General features: G+C 45.7%; 7 protein-coding genes across 7 annotated transcripts; 5 read left to right on the forward strand and 2 right to left on the reverse strand.

Moving 5' to 3' along the window:
• Positions 1-1,727: 1,727 nt before the first annotated feature.
• On the reverse strand, positions 1,728-2,638 carry F4822DRAFT_438100 (ribosomal protein L18e/L15P; the record flags this gene model as incomplete). Its single annotated transcript, XM_051462477.1, has 3 exons — positions 1,728-1,946; positions 2,086-2,284; positions 2,607-2,638. 3 exons carry the CDS (start codon positions 2,636-2,638, stop codon positions 1,728-1,730), a joined length of 450 nt encoding a protein of 149 aa, XP_051310935.1.
• A 501-nt stretch (positions 2,639-3,139) lies between these two features.
• On the forward strand, positions 3,140-6,129 carry F4822DRAFT_335617 (DNA repair helicase). The gene is made up of 4 exons (XM_051455732.1): positions 3,140-3,460; positions 3,512-3,967; positions 4,018-4,725; positions 4,780-6,129. The coding sequence occupies exons 1-4, from the start codon at positions 3,311-3,313 to the stop codon at positions 6,103-6,105; spliced, it is 2,640 nt and encodes an 879-aa protein (XP_051310936.1). The 5' UTR covers positions 3,140-3,310; the 3' UTR covers positions 6,106-6,129.
• Positions 6,130-6,693: 564 nt separating this feature from the next.
• Positions 6,694-7,537, forward strand: F4822DRAFT_412207 (uncharacterized protein). Its single transcript, XM_051458934.1, has 3 exons — positions 6,694-6,949; positions 7,013-7,207; positions 7,282-7,537. Exons 1-3 carry the CDS (start codon positions 6,713-6,715, stop codon positions 7,312-7,314), a joined length of 465 nt encoding a protein of 154 aa, XP_051310937.1. The 5' UTR covers positions 6,694-6,712; the 3' UTR covers positions 7,315-7,537.
• Positions 7,538-7,751: 214 nt separating this feature from the next.
• F4822DRAFT_335641 (thymidylate synthase) lies at positions 7,752-9,233 on the forward strand. Its single transcript, XM_051455733.1, has 2 exons — positions 7,752-7,943; positions 8,013-9,233. The coding sequence occupies exons 1-2, from the start codon at positions 7,858-7,860 to the stop codon at positions 8,863-8,865; spliced, it is 939 nt and encodes a 312-aa protein (XP_051310938.1). The 5' UTR covers positions 7,752-7,857; the 3' UTR covers positions 8,866-9,233.
• A 60-nt stretch (positions 9,234-9,293) lies between these two features.
• F4822DRAFT_432015 (uncharacterized protein) lies at positions 9,294-10,642 on the forward strand (the record flags this gene model as incomplete). The annotated part of the gene is made up of 2 exons (XM_051461571.1): positions 9,294-9,578; positions 9,626-10,642. 2 exons carry the CDS (start codon positions 9,294-9,296, stop codon positions 10,640-10,642), a joined length of 1,302 nt encoding a protein of 433 aa, XP_051310939.1.
• Positions 10,643-12,105: 1,463 nt separating this feature from the next.
• On the forward strand, positions 12,106-13,541 carry F4822DRAFT_335682 (uncharacterized protein). The gene has a single exon (XM_051455734.1). The coding sequence runs from the start codon at positions 12,420-12,422 to the stop codon at positions 13,086-13,088; it is 669 nt and encodes a 222-aa protein (XP_051310940.1). The 5' UTR covers positions 12,106-12,419; the 3' UTR covers positions 13,089-13,541.
• On the reverse strand, positions 13,261-15,163 carry F4822DRAFT_335788 (amino acid transporter). Its single transcript, XM_051455736.1, has 2 exons — positions 14,360-15,163; positions 13,261-14,238 (listed from the first exon to the last, which is right to left on the reverse strand). Exons 1-2 carry the CDS (start codon positions 15,033-15,035, stop codon positions 13,433-13,435), a joined length of 1,482 nt encoding a protein of 493 aa, XP_051310941.1. The 5' UTR covers positions 15,036-15,163; the 3' UTR covers positions 13,261-13,432.
• Between the last annotated feature and the right edge of the window lie 948 nt (positions 15,164-16,111).

Here is a 16,111-nt window from a genome sequence, read left to right on the forward strand (position 1 = left end):
GATAATATGTAACAGTTACTATAGTAGTATTGTGAATAGATTGACCAAGGTCAAGGTAGTAATAGTAGTAGGCAGAAGAACAAGGGCAAGAATGAGAATGTGAGGCAGATAATGATATTAGCTACTCCCGTCTAGACTATTACAGTCAGCTGGTAACTCATTGGACAACGCCAACAATATTATTGTACAGGTACAGGAAGGACAGATGACTACCCTTTAGATAGGTAGATAGAACGGGAAAGAAAAGGATGGGATAGAGAAGGTAAGGACAGGATTCAAAATGGGATCAGTTGATTGGACAACAAGGTCAGTGACATGACATGAATTAAGTGTGTGTGCGTGTGTGTTGTATGGGTTGTATGGTGCGCGCGCATGTGGAAGGACTTTTTGGATGGGAAGAAGTGGAAGCGTAAGTGTAGGTAGGTATAGGTAGGTAGCCTAGATGTAGCCTGGATGAAGCCTAGCATAATAATTAATGGAATAATACATCCAAGAATACGCCTAGGATCACATTGCATAGGCACCATGTACCTACATTATCAAAGCTTATCAGGTGCCATTCGACAAGGCCATTAAAGCTCATTAGGGTATATGATTAGCCCAGCGAGTAAGCTTTCTTAACTTCAGTGCTATCGATAACTTTACTATTGCCGCAATGACGTTAACTCTATCCACTATAAGTACCTCATAAGTCATCCATGGATTTCATAGCATTTTAATAGGCAGACACCTCAATTAAACATTGAAGGGAATATTGCGAACCTTAGAACAAAGGGCAAGCACAATTTGTCGGTGAACCCTTGGGATTTTAGTTGTTATTATTTTATGTACTTCTATGCATCATAAAATATGTATAATGTATCATGTACATTATTTAATGTTCATAAATCGTTAAGTTCCGATCTATAATTGTGCACGATTTATTCAATTAATTCTCATCTACAAGTTCCGCGCCAATTTGTCCGAGTCATTCGGTACAAACAAAATCGACACAAGATCAAAAAAGGTCCCGAGTTCTCTCGATCACATGCCAGATCTATAAAAATAGATAAGTGATATAAGGGACTTGGAGGCTCCCTCAAATCAGCCTCTTAGCAAATAATTGCATTTCATCAGCAATTTGTATCAAATTCTAGAAACATGATTATATTTTTGTATATAAGTAATCAGTGTATTAGGTTGCAAGCCTTTCGAATGATCAGAGCACCTACCTAGGTACATACATGGTAACGGGATTCAATTCCGAGGCGGACACTGGCACAATATCAGTAAATACCTAGGTACTTAGGTACATACTGACTAGTATAATCAATACATGTACGCAATAACCCCGGGAAAAGGTATCTGTCGGAAAAGACCGGAGTCGCACTTGATCGTCACACCTAAAGGATACATCATGGTGCGAGAAGACTTGTCAGCAAACAAAACAAATTGAGGTTGCATAATTCGTCCTGTTAGATTGGTGTACTCTCGATGAATATCTGTATCCACCCCTGAAAATCATAATTAAGACATAAGTCACATCCCGAAATCGGAATTTGGGTAAAATGCATTTTTTGTATTCAGCTGAACTCCCTTTCGTAGAATCCGATCATGCCATGCGATGCTCGAGAAAGCCGAAGACTACCTGCGAAATATGTGCAGGTCCATTGAGTTACAACCGTCCCAAATCGTCAGGTATCCGTTCCCTTGTTTCCCTAAATAGAAGCCCTTCCGCCAGTACACCCTTATGCGACCAGCTCAACAACACCACCAGCCTCTGTGATCTTCTTCTCCGCTAGCTTGCTGACCCATCGTGCTCGGACAACTACGGGGACTTCGGGGATTCGGCCCTTTCCGAGGACCTTAGAGTAACCTAGAGGGAGGAGGTCGATGACGGGAACGGTGTCCTTCTTCTCGCCGGAGATGTAAGCCTCACGGGTCTCGGCGGGGACAAGCGACCATAGCTGCAAAATATCCGAGTCAGTAAATATTGACCAACGATATGATATAACAGATTCCTAGCAAGGCGAGAGCTCTCGTGTTGCGCAAACCCCCACTAGACTACTAGACTACAAGAAAAAGAAGAGATTTCGGATATCGTACCTTGTCGAGGTTGATGATGGGCTTCCAGAAGTGGTTCTGTTGCTTGTGGAAGTATCGCATGCCAACCTTACCAAAGTAACCAGGGTGGTACTTGTCGATGTTCGTTCGGTGGTGGTGTTGACCACCGGCCATACCACGACCACCCGGGTGCTTGCGGTGCTTGCCGATACGACCGTGACCGGCCGAGACGTGGCCACGGCTAATAAAATGGTTAGCAACCTGATTCCATTGAAGCGCATAAGGGAATTCAAAATGTAGTTGTCGCTCAATTCGTCGCGCCGGATGCCATGAATAATGTTTTTCGAACCAGTCCCTTTTCCAGCTAGTCATAGCAATATTATGCAATATTTCTGGTCTCTCGTCGTTGTCCCTAATTTTCCTTGCTACTGGTGTCCCTTCTCTTTGCTATTCAATTTCGTTCTCCCACAAATAAAGGTACGACATAATATGGCAGTTGGTCCGGCGCGACGATAATTTAAGGCGATCAATAGCGAAATGGAATTGATTCGATTATAACATACTGCTTTCTGGTCTTCGATAATCTGGTAGGCATTTTGTCGGAGGAGTGGCTTGTTGTGATGTATTGAAGATGCCAACTCTGAAGGTGGGTTGCGGAAGGTTAGGCGGGTTTTGAAGGTTGTATTGAAAAATTGTGAAATTCTTTTCGTTTAATTTTTTGGGTAGGGTTTGGTGCTGTGGAGAATGAGCCACACTCAATCAATCGCTCCTTCTTAGCCACAACTGTGTGTCCCCATTACCCCGCTAATCTTACCAGCCACACCAAGCAACCTTGGAAATGGATCCATCTCGACACCAATTAAATTTAGCTTGATTACTCCACCAAAACTCATACAACTCCCAAACCAGACAGCAACAATTTGAAAAGAGACGAGGACAGCAGTATTAAAGATCAAATGTCGCAAATAATTTTATAAAGCTGAACAATTCATCTAATGCATAAAACCCTTCATCTATGCACGCAATCCGATTCTTCGGTGATATCAATGGCTTCTAATTCAAACATATCAGAGGCCAAAGTGGTTGCGGGTTTCCCACTTTCACAGCAAAAGTGTATGAGTCTGTGCTCTCCAGCTTGACCTTCAAAACGTAGTTTTGGTCTTCCTCACCAAACATACCAATATGACACATCATGAATCTACCCCAAATTATTCCTAGCACATCATACATTCAATCCCAGTAGCCATTTTTGTACCGTCCGACAAATATGGATGAGATGATTGATGCTGTCAGGAAGATTGACTTCCATCACCCATACACTCCATATGATGTGCAGGAACAATTCATGAACACTGTATATAATGTCCTTCAACAAGGAGAGGGTCAAATTGGTATTCTTGAAAGTCCAACTGGCACCGTATGTCTATTCCCGCCTCAATTTATTCGACATCTCCGCTAATAATTATAGGGAAAATCTCTATCTCTGATATGTGCCGCTCTCACTTGGTTGCGCAATCACAAGAGATCAAGATTTGAGAGTTCTGTCGCCGAAGCAGCTGGCAAATTCAAAGACGAACCTGATTGGATCGTAAATCAGATGCTCAAGAGGAAACGGGAAGAAATACTCAAGCAATGGGAAGAAAGAGAAGCTCGTTTGAAGAAAATACGAGCTAAAGAAAAGTTAATGGAGGAGAGAGGGTCCAAGCGAAGAAGACTAGATGATGGTAGTGTCAAAAAGAGTAGCAGGCCAGCCGATGACGATGACGAATGGTTGTTAGATGGAGGTGAAGATGAAGACAGTTCCCAGAGTAATGATAATTCGTCAGGCTTCAGCAAGGAAACGAGAAGCTTGATGGAGAAATTAGGTCTAGGGACCCTTGGAAAGAAAGAGGAGGAAGAAGACATAGATGACGGTGAGGTCAAAGTACGTTATCACCATACATATTTTTAGAAGACTTGGCTAACCATTCATAGATCTATTTCACATCAAGAACACACTCGCAATTGACACAATTCATATCAGAACTACGACGACCGACTTTTCCTACATCATTGCCAGATTCCCTTCGTAGCGATGACCCAGAAACCGAAACTGAAGGCATTAAGCACCTTCCATTATCTTCCCGACAGCGTCTTTGCATTAATACATCGGTCTCCCGTCTTGGATCTCTACCAGCAATCAATGACCGCTGTGCTGAACTTCAACAGCCTAAATCCAAGGACAAGTGTCAGTTCGTACCAAATGCAGACAACTTAAGTTTAACGCATCAGTTCCGAGACAATACCCTTGCAACCCTTCCGGATATTGAAGATTTATTTGAGCTCGGGAAAAAACTTCAAGTTTGTCCATACTATGCCTCAAGAACTGCAGTTCCTGGTGCGGAGATCATTACGCTTCCCTACCCGTTACTTCTTCAGAAAACTGCCCGAGATGCACTTGGTATTAAACTCGAGGGCAACGTAGTCATAATTGATGAGGCCCATAATATTATGGATGCGGTAGCGAATGTCTATGCTTCTGAAATCGGTCTTAGCGAGTTGAAGCGAGCAAGGCAAATGCTTGGTGTATATGTGAAGAAATTTGGGAAGAAGCTTAAAGGCGAGAATCGGGTTATGGTCGCGCAAGTTGCTAGAGTGGTGGATGGTCTCAGAGATTGGTTGGAGAATGCATCGGAACTGAAGGTAAGAACAAGAGTCAACGACCCGCTCCAAAACCCCCACTAACCCATATTCTAGAGCGACCAGGGAATCGTCGACCCCAATGTTCTTTTGAGGTCTAAAGGTATTGACCAGATCAATATGTACAAACTCATCCAGTACATACAAGATTCCAAACTCGCATATAAGATCGAAGGCTACGTAGCACAAGCCGAGTCCCAAGAGGCTGGTGTTGATTCACCTCCATCACGATCAACTCCTGTCCTGCATACACTCCTATCCTTCCTCGTCTCGTTAAATAACCTAAGCTCGGAAGGACGAATTTTCTATCACAAGGTATCCCAAAATGATATTAAATTATCGTACCTCCTTCTCTCACCTACACATGCATTTTCCTCCATCGCGTCTAGTGCGCGGGCTGTCATTCTTGCTGGCGGTACCATGTCACCCTTCGAGGACTACACAGCGCACCTATTTCCAAACCTAGCGGCAGACAAAATCACAACTCTGAGTTGCGGCCACGTTATTCCATCTTCCAGCCTCTGCGTATGGACCTTAGCCTCCGCTGGACCGAAGACAGATACGAAAAGCATGCAGTTCGAGTTTAGCTTCCAGAAGCGCAGTGATAAGTCTATGATTAACCAGTTAGGTCTAGCAATCCTTAACATATGTACCGCTGTTCCGGATGGTGTCGTTATCTTTTTTCCCAGTTACGGGTACCTCGACGAAGTAGTCGCCTCATGGAGCGCAACTAGTGCAGGTCAACCTAAATCATTATGGGATCGACTACAAGCGAAGAAAGCCGTATTCCGCGAGACGAAAGGCGGATCAAGCGATGAGGTACTAGAGCAATATACCGAAGCGATTCTAGATGGCAACGAAAGTAAGGCTAAGACCAAGCCAAATTCCACACCAGCAGGTCAAACCGGCGCTCTATTACTTAGCGTCGTAGGCGGGAAAATGAGCGAGGGCATTAATTTCTCCGACCGTCTCGGCCGCTGCGTCGTTGTGGTCGGACTTCCTTACCCGAATATCAATTCACCTGACTGGAAGGCTCGAATCCAGTACATCGAATCGACGACGCTCGAGCGTCTCAATTCTGCCAACCCGTCCATGTCAAAAAGCGAGGCTATCGCAACGGCGAAGCAAGCCGCGCGTGATTTCTACGAAAACGCGTGTATGCGCGCCGTGAACCAGAGTATTGGACGTGCTATCCGACATCGTAATGATTACGCTGCTATTGTGTTGGTGGATCGACGGTTTGCGACTGAGAGGATTAAGAGTAAATTGCCTGGTTGGATTCGTGGGGGTTTGGTTGAGGGGAGTGAGAATGGAGGGCTGGGACAGATGATGGGGAAGTTGAGTGCGTTTTTCAGGGGGAAGAAAGGTGAGGCTGGTGCTTAGTATCGTCGATGATAACTATTGTCACGATCTCTATGATTAGCTCCGGACTTAGGAATAAATAATTGATGTCATAGAGCATGCCAACTTCCTGACATTGCCCAGAGCGGACTGTAATTGGATCGCGAACCTGTGTCTCACTACTCTTGTAAACATATTTTTAATTAGGTTGTCGCCATAGATTGAAAACCCAGGAAGTCTTCCCTCGGGGAGGGGGGGTATATTTCTGGCAAGATGTATTGATAACATTCAATCGTCTAATCTGCCGAAATTGGTTGTCATCATCGAGATTGCTGACTCTCTGGTCAAGTTTCTTTTTCCACCTACTAGATGAACTTTTGCGCATCTATATTTAATTATTTCGAAACGGCTGAGAAGCTATTGAAGCAGTAATCTCTCGTATCAACTCATTATAGAATAGAACTGCAATGGAGGCGTTCTTCCCATGCCCTGAGCTATGCCAAAGGCGTTTTAAATGTAAGACCTTCTCCACCGGAGACGGTTGATATCTAGATTTATATGGATCATCATAAAAGCTTCACGATAATTTAAGAATGGGTTCTTTCGGCTTCTGTTCATTAGAGCAAGCACCAATGTTCTAAAATTTTCAATGATGCGATTTTTCATATTATCTGCTGTACTTCTAGCGCCCCTTGGGGTCATCGCCGCTCCTCCACCAAAATTACACGATGCAGGGTCTAACGTCGTGATACCTCCGCCTTGTATCGCGATGGATCCGCCGCCTAGTGAAGATGAGACACAAATGCGATTTGGCAAGTTCGCGTACGCTTTTATAATAAAGAAGAACCTTACTGAGGCGTTTGAATATGTTTCTTCCACTTATATAGTATGTTACTCCTACTAAGAACAGCAACGAAGCGACTTAACTAACCATAACCTGCCATCATAGAATCACCAACCACTTGCCGGCGAAGATGGCCCCGATGCTGCTTTAAAAGTCTTGGGCCCAATGTGGGAAGAGAAGACACTCATTCCTCTTCGTACGGCCTTTAAGAGCGACCAAGGATGGTTGGATTACATGGCTAGTGGTGCTGGTGAGATTATTGACCGCTTCCGGTGGGAAGCTGGTTGTATCGTTGAACATGTGAGTATATGGGTTGTTTACTATTGAGTCTCAGTTCGCTTGGATACCTACCCAAGACTAACTAAATTCGCTAGTGGGACGATGGTGGGAAGTTCCCGGATTTCTAAGTCAATGAAGAGTTGAATCTCAGAGCAACAGCCTCGGTTTGATATAAGGGATAAGGGGCTGATACATATGATCTTGAAGTACAATCGCCATATATTATGTTTGAATAATACTTAATATTAATCTAGGAGATTCTCATCAACTACTTTGCATTCGGGAAGAGGGAAGACAAGATTCTGAGAAACGAACGGTAACGTAAGAAACGTCTTATAAGCACAGTCTAAGACAGACATATTTGTGTAATCAAGCATAATAGACTTATGTCGTTGTACTGGTACAAGCGCCTATATTGTGCTGTTATGCATGCATAATTATATCGGAGCTAATACACACCGTCACGCCGTGATTTTACCCCGCGGTACTATCGATAAGAAATACACCTAATTAAGCACTTAAACGAGACGCGCTCTTCGTCGCGTCCCTCCTAAATAATTCTTCCCATTATACCAAGCGTTATACCAATCCACAAACCATTGATCTTTCAACTCCTCTTTTTCGATCGCATAAACTGACTCCATACTACTAGGAGGTACCCAGTTGGAAAAATGGCCTCAGAACCTCGACATGAGGAGTACCAATACCTCGATCTCGTCCGCGAGATCCTAGACCACGGCGAGCGTCGACCAGATCGGTAAGTGAAAGCAATCGCATCTTTTATGCACGTGAATTGCAAAATACTCAATCTAACACTTCAAAATAGAACAGGCACAGGCACATACTCTATCTTCGCCCCACGCCCCCTCAAATTCAGCCTCAACAATAACGGCACCCCCATCCTCCCCCTCCTAACCACAAAACGCGTCTTCCTCCGCGCCGTCATCGCCGAGCTTCTCTGGTTCATCGAGGGCAACACATCCTCCACCTCTCTCAGCGCGCAAGACGTAAAGATCTGGGATGGCAACGGATCCCGTGAATTCCTCGACAACCTCGGGTTAACCGAGCGCGAAGTCGGCGATTTGGGACCGGTGTACGGTTTCCAATGGCGACATTTTGGAGCCGAGTATGTTGATGCGAAGACGGATTATACGGGGAAGGGGTATGATCAGTTGGCTGAGGTTATACATAAACTGCGCACGAATCCGTATGACCGCCGCATGATATTGTCGGCGTGGAATCCGGCCGATTTAAAGAAAATGGTACTTCCGCCTTGTCATATGTTTGCGCAGTTTTATGTCTCGTATCCGAGGCAAGGTGATGAGAAGGAGGATAGTCCGAAGCCGAAGGGACATTTACATTGCCAGTTATACCAGAGATCGTGTGATATGGGACTGGGTGTTCCGTTCAATATCGCGAGTTATGGGTTACTGACGCATATGATGGCGCATGTTTGCGATTTGGTTCCTGGGAGTTTGACACATGTTATGGGCGACGCGCACGTATATATCGATCACGTCGATGCGCTCAAAGTTCAACTAGAGCGAGAACCGCGACCGTTTCCGGAGATACAACTCAAGCCTGAAAAAGGTGGCTCAATTGATGGGTGGAAGGTAGAGGATATTGCGGTATTGAACTACGAGCCACATAAGACGATTGCCATGAAGATGTCTGTATGAAATACGGAGAGGTTCTTAGACACAAGGTACGTCTTGAAAGAATCAGAGTGGGAATCAGAATCTAGCTCTCAAGAAAATGCGACATGATAATGAGTGTATATTTTCGGAAGATATAAGAGTTGCATTGGGGCGGGCATGGGGTTTAGTAGACTAAAGACATCGTCGTCACCCAGCTTTGTTTCCTCAAAGTCTTCATTCTAGATAGCATATTAATCATGAAGAGATCGTGGTACCAAACAAGAGGATATCTTGGAATATACCCACTTTTCATCTGTTCATATCGTTGCATTTCCTAATGTCGTGAGCCAATATATAACTACGAATCGCCACGCCTTGATCGTCTTGTGGTCAATTACTACTAGTTAACCCACCTGTCTTAGTTTTACTATTGAAAGGTATTTTGGACATTTCGATCTCGCAATCTGACCATGGCGGATAGGCCGAGTGTCTCGGATCTAGCAAGCATCGCGAAGAAAGAACCCCAGAATCTACAGCTTCATGCTGATAAAGTTGTGCATCTCGAGTTCTTCGCTGGTGATGCCGCTCATCACAAGCTATTCCGAGGTGTGAGGTTTTCCAAGTTGGAAGATCTCAATTTGGATGCATCGGATGATAATAACGATGAATCGCTCGAGCCGTATCTCGGACCTAGCTTGAAGACCTTGCTTTTCTTCGGAGGTCCGATCTCAGATGCATTTCTCGAAAAGCTACAGGTTCGTGTTATCATTCGCGCATTATGTGCACCATTAACAGGAAACAGAAATCTTGCCCGCATCTCGAGGAGCTACTCATTGATAATCCGCGCGATCTCATTTCTCCCGAGGGATTCCTGCGATTTCTCAACGGCGCACGGTCTCTGAAGCGATTAACAGTCATGTACGGCCTGGAACGAGTTCTCACCGATTCCGTCTTCATCGCGCTCGCCACGAGACCCGGCCTTGAAGTTTTCAAGCCGCGGAAACTAATCACTTCGAATCTCGTATCAAAGGTCGTTGTCGTCGACGACGATCATCGCGGCGGTGCCAAGCGACGGCTCTTCCCGCACCTCCGCAAGCTGACTTGCGCCGGGGACGCTGACGGGATCGTAGGATTGCTGCCGCACCTCTCAGAGCTGACTCATCTGGAGGCGAGCATCGAGGGTAGCAATAGCGGTAACAGCGACAGCGATGAGGATCCCTCAGAAAATGAAGCACGAGACTTATTACTGAATATCAACAGACACTGTCGCAAGTTACGATCGTTAAAGTTGGGATATTCGCAAACTGACAAAAATGAAATTGCAATATCGTCGGAATCGCTCGTTAAGCTGACGCAAGGGATGGAATGGCTAGAAGAATTGTCCATCTCCAATGAAAAGGTGAAAGTGGAAGGATTTAACGACTCGCACTTCGTCAGCATGGTCCGGACCCTTCCGCGCTTGGAGAAGCTGCAGCTATCGTTCGACTGCGATCTCACGGAGGCCGCGTTGATCCAATTGTTGCAGGTAGACGAGCGAGCTGGTAAGAATCTGGCCGAGCTGGAAATCTGGGGGTGTTACACTCTCAATATCCCTCTCCGCGATCTAACGGGGTGCGATGCTGCGTTACCCAAGCTACAGTCCCTTGTACTCGGAATGCTCATCATGCCGTCCCCCGCATCCGATCCGAAGACCTCGGAGGTCGTTGAAGCTGCTCGGCTTCTAACGATGCTTGCTCCTAACTTAGAAGAGTTCGATGTTGTGCTCGATAACGCGTTTAGCGACATGGTTCACAAGCAGCTAACTACGGCACCTACATAGTGGTAAACTAGGTGAAATAGGTAAATGACATGTGATATTATCGTCAAGTTTGGTTAGATGTAAGCACTTCTCGCCCGCGTTGTAACCGTACGAGAAAGATCCCTTCACCGTTCTTCTCCTCTTCACCTACATTCAAACTTGCCACCTACCTTACTTACATTAACTTACATTACATTACCTTAGGTACGTTACCTTCATCCGATCTTTTCACTCGTCTAGAATCCCTCCCACTCTAAAGCACTAAAGAAAAAGGCTGGTCGGCATTGATGAGGAATGCTCCACCGCATAACGCGATAACCGCATCGGCTGTGGCGTCAGCTCGATAGTGTCGATATCTGACTTGGGGTAAAAATCCTATGTTATGCTTAACATACCTTGATCATCACTATTATTAGACTTAACTACGATCTTTAAAACATAACCTGGAAAAGATCTAGAAGCTCAGACCTGAATTTAGAAGTGGAAGCCTGGTTAAGGGAATCGTAGTCGATCATACAGTAGAATGATTTGCTGCGCCATGGGGAACAATAAAAAAACCCCAGGAAATTTCGACGCGCTTCTATTGACATTTTCCCAGGTTAGGAAGGAAGGTAATGGGGTCAATTTGGTTCAAGATGTCAGCTATTGCATTGATTCCGCCATTTTGTTCGTCTTACAGGAATAGCAAGCAATATCGTGGGGTGAGGAGGAGCTTGATCCCTGAGCTTACTTGTTGCCGGATACCGACTTTTGTCGTCTTTCTTGCTCCTTTTTGTGGATAGCTTTGTCGCCCACCAACCCTGCCGGCCAGACTCGAGACGGGCGAGAACTCGGAGTATGGAGCTGTATTTAGCGTAAGGTACGTAAGGTAGTAGTGTGAAGGAAGAGAGGTCGTTCTCGGCTCTCCTTACCGAAAGGCGAGTCGGAGGAATATAGTAGGTTAATGAAAGAATGCATACATGAGTTACATAGTAGAAATAATAGGATCCTCTTGCCAAAACCGTCCTTAGCCTTTTCGTAAACGGCAAAGACGTAGACGTATGCTATCATTTGCTAATTTGTGTAATTGTGTAATGAGTGGGCAAATATCCGAGCTCCCTTGTGCAACTATCCTTGTTTCCCTTGCAGGCGGAGGAATTGGTATCACGTACTCACTCTCACGTCAGCTTAGCGGAATCCCTTAGTTGATTAATCTCTAGTACTCCTCTAATCTCTTACCTAATACCTAGACGCCTTAAGCATAATGAAGGACGGGCGGGGTAAACCAGTCAATGCCTCTGATTCCATTCCCAACACTGCTACCTTGTGCTTATTGGGGTCCAGAAATGGCATATCGTGCATAGCCTCGCAGCCTCATTGGGAAGTTAGCTCTTCACCTTACCTAGATACGCGCGGGGTTCATACTTTCGATACGTCAATGGAAAGCGGATTGTCAATTCTCCCGTAGGATGTCCCTCTCCGGGGGTCCACAGAAGCATATGCGACTTTCCTCGGAGGTGTGGTAGAATGTGTTTCGAGCTTGTACGTTGGACAATGCACGTTGGATAACCTTGGAAGGGATGATGAGAGGGAGGAAGACCTTCTCGTGCGTAGGTACCTGGGTAAGTTTAGTAGACCGTCAAGGTGAAGATTATTCGAACCCATCAAGTATATAATGATGAGCTTCATCCCTCTTCTTGGTGTCTGAATCTTCTCATCATCATCACAACATCTTCTACAACAACAATCTTCCAAACCAACAAACAAACCAAACAACCACTTTTAACCAACTTCTTCCAAACAAACCAAATCATTCAAAATGGCCCCTATCACTACTTTCATCCTCACCACCGTCAAGGCCGGTGCTAAGGTCGAGGAGTCCTTCGGTGCCATCGAAGCCATCCAAGACACCATCAAGAGCGCCCCCGGCAGCGGTGCCCTCCGCGTCGCCACCCTCCACGAGGACGCCAACCAATACCGTCTCTTCATCGACTGGGAGTCGATCGAAGCCCACAAGGCCTTCCGCCAGACCGAAGCCTTCCAAAAGTTCGCCAACGAGATCTCCCCCTTCGCCGCCAACCCCTCCACCGTCTTCCACGCCGAGCTCTCCCCCTTCCCCCCCTCCGTCCTCGACAACGCCGAGGGCAAGGGAAAGACTGCCGTCGCCGAGATCCTATTCACCTACTACGCCCCCACCGCCGATGCCGACAAGAACCTAGCTCTCGCCCAGAAGCTAGCTTCCCAGCTCGCCGGTGCCGGTTTCGCCGGTGCCACCGGTGAGACCGCCGTCGGCTGGTCCGTCGAGAAGGACATCGACTACAAGGGAACGCCCAGCCGCGCCCTAGTCGTCATCCTCGGATGGGAGACCGTCGCCGCCCACGAGGCCGCCCGCAACAGCGACAAGTACAAGAGCATCATCGCCGAGTTCCAGGGCTCCACCGATGCCACGGGCTTCGAGGTCTCCCACGTCACCACCAAGACCTTGTAAATTGCAAAGTCTTCCTGATGGGACAATAACGGCCTGGGATATATATACTCTTGTCAGCAGGAGGGGTCACTGGTCGCAATATATGAATATATAGAAACTTTTCCTTTGTTTTTAGAAATGGTATGAATGACGAAAATATAGACGTTCAAAGTTGGAAAACCTTTTGCTTCTTCCTCTCATGCATTGCTTTTTGTGATTGTGACTTGAACGAATTAACAATCGTAGAATCCTGAGCGAAAAAGTACATCCATCTTATACTAGTTTCTTCATAATCGGAATATCTTTCGGCACAGAAATGAGAATTCTCAATTCTATTATTCAAAATTAGCAGGATCTATTGGATATCATACAGCTTTTGGTTCGGTCCCCTCTTTCGTGCTTGTTTCTTTCTTCCCTACCTCTTCATCTAGGGATTGTCCCCTAACAACCCCGACACCATGATCAGCCATGTCCGATTTCAAAACAGGCGGTCCTGAAAAGTGCTTTCGTCCCCAAGCGAAATACCATAAAATACTAATTGCGGCGAAACCTGCGAACACCACGCTAGCATAGTTCATAGTGGAAGCGTCCAAACCGGTAAGATTCGTGGGCATACAGAAGAGGAAAATCGCAAGGACAATCCATAGAAGCGTGGTGACATTAATGGCGAAACCAAATCGACCAAGTGAATACGATGCATGTTCCAATTGTTTCCGCCCACGGACGACAGAGACTAGAATTGGCAAGCCATATGACGTCGAGAGGCAGATCGTGGCGACTCCTGTGAAACTACTGAATGCCGCCGAGGAGCCGAAGTAAATCAGACCTAGCAAGCAATCGACAATCGCAGATAAAGTGAGAGCCAAGAGTGGAATATCAAAACGCTTGTCGACTTTACTCCAGAGACCAGAACCGGGAATCGCTCCGTCGCGGGCAAAGGCATAAGTGCAACGACTTGAGGCTGTTAGTGCACCAACGCCGGCAAATAACCAGATACCCAAAATGAGGAATAGCAATCCGAAACCCCCACCAGCGCTACCTGTGGCTGTCTTAAAAATAAGACCGACTGGTTGTCCGTTGGCTACTTCGAGTAGTGTCTGTACTTCCGGTAGCACAAAAAGGATGGGTATTAAATAGACCAAGCCAGTGATGCCGGCCGCCACAACAGATACTATTGGACCCAGTCAGCAGATTATACAAATTTTCACTTGATTGTGAATTCCGGCAGTTTGTAGGAAATTTAGAAGGGGAGTGTGCATTAAAATAGAGGGATCTATGCGGGATATACTTACAGACAATAGCTTTAGGAACTTCCCGCTCGGGCGTCTGTACCTCCTCGCACATAGCGGCCACCATCCCGTAACCCGTGAGCACATATGCAGGCTGCAACAAGCCGACAAAAAAGGACCAACCAGCTGGCCATCCTGAAGCCGAGGCGTCATAATGCGCAAACACGAACTCCCCACTCCTCTTACTCGGCGACATGACCAGCAGAACGATCAGTAGAATTATGATCGACGCGCCGGTCCAGTATATACAAATAGTATTAATAAGATCCAGGTATTTCGAGCCGAAGATATTGATGAGGTAGCATACGAGCATGACGGCCCAGAACATGAGGATGGTCTGCCATTCGTTGGCGACAAAGTCTTCGTCCCATAGCGAGATGGCGCTGAGAATCAATTGAGCGCCTCCGAAATTGATCGATAGGGTGACAGTCCAGTTTCCGACTAATGTGAGCCAACCGGTGATCCAACTTGCGATAGGCGCCCATTTTGGTGACGACAACAATGCAGCCCAGTAATAAACGCCACCGGCTGTGGGATACACAGAGCAGATCTCGGCGAGCGAAGCAGCGATAGCGGTCGAAAGGAGTGAGAGTAATACCCAGCCCCAGATAATAGTGACGGATTGACCATTTGATAATGAGATATAGAATGTCGTGCTTAAACCATAAGGAACAGCCATCTAATTCATGTTAATATTATCATCCTCTTTTTTTTCTTATGAGTCACTTGGTGTTGTCGATATTTCAAGCGGGGTCCCATTCAATATTGAGGCGCTCGTGAAAAGAAAAAGCAATAACACATACTATTAACAGGTTAGTCTATATCTCATTTGATGTCGATTTTATACGTACCAATAGCAAAAGATAAACCAAGTACTGAGAGCATACTCAAACTCCGAGGCAATTCTGCCTTGTAACCCATCTTAGCGAGTGCATCATCCGCAGCTGTGGCCTCGCCTGACTTGCGCCGGCCAGCGCTAATAACGGATTCCCTTCTCAACGCCATCAAATTGGCGATAAATGAACAAAATAAAAAATGAAGAAAAACAATAAGATAATTACATGGAACAGAAATGTTAGTGAGCGACGGGAACGTGTAGAAGAAGCTCACGCGACCCCCTGTTCGAGTACTGATAACATGAAGACTTCTTATCTCTGAGCTGATCCCTCAACCTTGGAAGTCTTTGTCAGGTAACCCGATTGAGTAAATACGGCAACTCGATGGGGGAATATCCCAGTCTAACTTATCAGTGACCTAGCTGAAGGTTTAATTACTTGGTTACTAGTCTTGATATGGTCTTAGCATAACTCAGCTAGTACCTTTTCTACCTTTTCTACTTCTTTCTATGTTTTATGCTTATCTCTGTCGTACGAAGCATTGTATAAAATTAGTGTATACTTGTATAAGTGTAACTATTAATAAATATCTTTAGAAATAATCCATCGCAACATAAACTTCCCTCGTCACAACATTCAAACACTTATAAGTATTAAACAGTCCCACCTAGTTCTATATGCGACAATTAGAACCGAAGCAAAAATATTAACAAGCTTATATACGTCTAGTACTAACAAAAGGACTTACTCCGAATGATGCATCCGAGGTTCATAACGTCCCTCATAAGTTCCCCGCACGCTATTCGCCCGTCATCGCAGGTACTATGTATGCTGAGGTACAGAGCCGATGACTTATTATGTTATGCAGCGAAAATACCCCATCACTGTGACCCACTACCAAACCGAATAAGGCAAAGAT

Source organism: Hypoxylon trugodes (genome assembly GCF_022578975.1).
Source record: "Hypoxylon trugodes strain CBS 135444 unplaced genomic scaffold F4822scaffold_8, whole genome shotgun sequence".
Lineage (NCBI taxonomy): Eukaryota > Fungi > Ascomycota > Sordariomycetes > Xylariales > Hypoxylaceae > Hypoxylon > Hypoxylon trugodes.

What these genes read in the sequence shown, in the direction of transcription:
- F4822DRAFT_335788 (XM_051455736.1), bottom strand. Translation starts at nt 15,035, where the DNA reads ATGGCTGTTCCTTATGGTTTAAGCACGACATTCTATATCTCATTATCA. An exon ending in AGTTCCTAAAGCTATTGTCT is followed by an intron (nt 14,239 to 14,359) that starts GTAAGTATATCC and finishes TGGGTCCAATAG; the next exon opens with TATCTGTTGTGGCGGCCGGC.
- F4822DRAFT_335682 (XM_051455734.1), top strand. Translation starts at nt 12,420, where the DNA reads ATGGCCCCTATCACTACTTTCATCCTCACCACCGTCAAGGCCGGTGCT.
- F4822DRAFT_335641 (XM_051455733.1), top strand. Translation starts at nt 7,858, where the DNA reads ATGGCCTCAGAACCTCGACATGAGGAGTACCAATACCTCGATCTCGTC. An exon ending in GGCGAGCGTCGACCAGATCG is followed by an intron (nt 7,944 to 8,012) that starts GTAAGTGAAAGC and finishes ACTTCAAAATAG; the next exon opens with AACAGGCACAGGCACATACT.
- F4822DRAFT_335617 (XM_051455732.1), top strand. Translation starts at nt 3,311, where the DNA reads ATGGATGAGATGATTGATGCTGTCAGGAAGATTGACTTCCATCACCCA. An exon ending in TTGAAAGTCCAACTGGCACC is followed by an intron (nt 3,461 to 3,511) that starts GTATGTCTATTC and finishes TAATAATTATAG; the next exon opens with GGAAAATCTCTATCTCTGAT. An exon ending in AGAATGCATCGGAACTGAAG is followed by an intron (nt 4,726 to 4,779) that starts GTAAGAACAAGA and finishes CCCATATTCTAG; the next exon opens with AGCGACCAGGGAATCGTCGA.
- F4822DRAFT_412207 (XM_051458934.1), top strand. Translation starts at nt 6,713, where the DNA reads ATGATGCGATTTTTCATATTATCTGCTGTACTTCTAGCGCCCCTTGGG. An exon ending in ATGTTTCTTCCACTTATATA is followed by an intron (nt 6,950 to 7,012) that starts GTATGTTACTCC and finishes CTGCCATCATAG; the next exon opens with AATCACCAACCACTTGCCGG. An exon ending in CTGGTTGTATCGTTGAACAT is followed by an intron (nt 7,208 to 7,281) that starts GTGAGTATATGG and finishes TAAATTCGCTAG; the next exon opens with TGGGACGATGGTGGGAAGTT.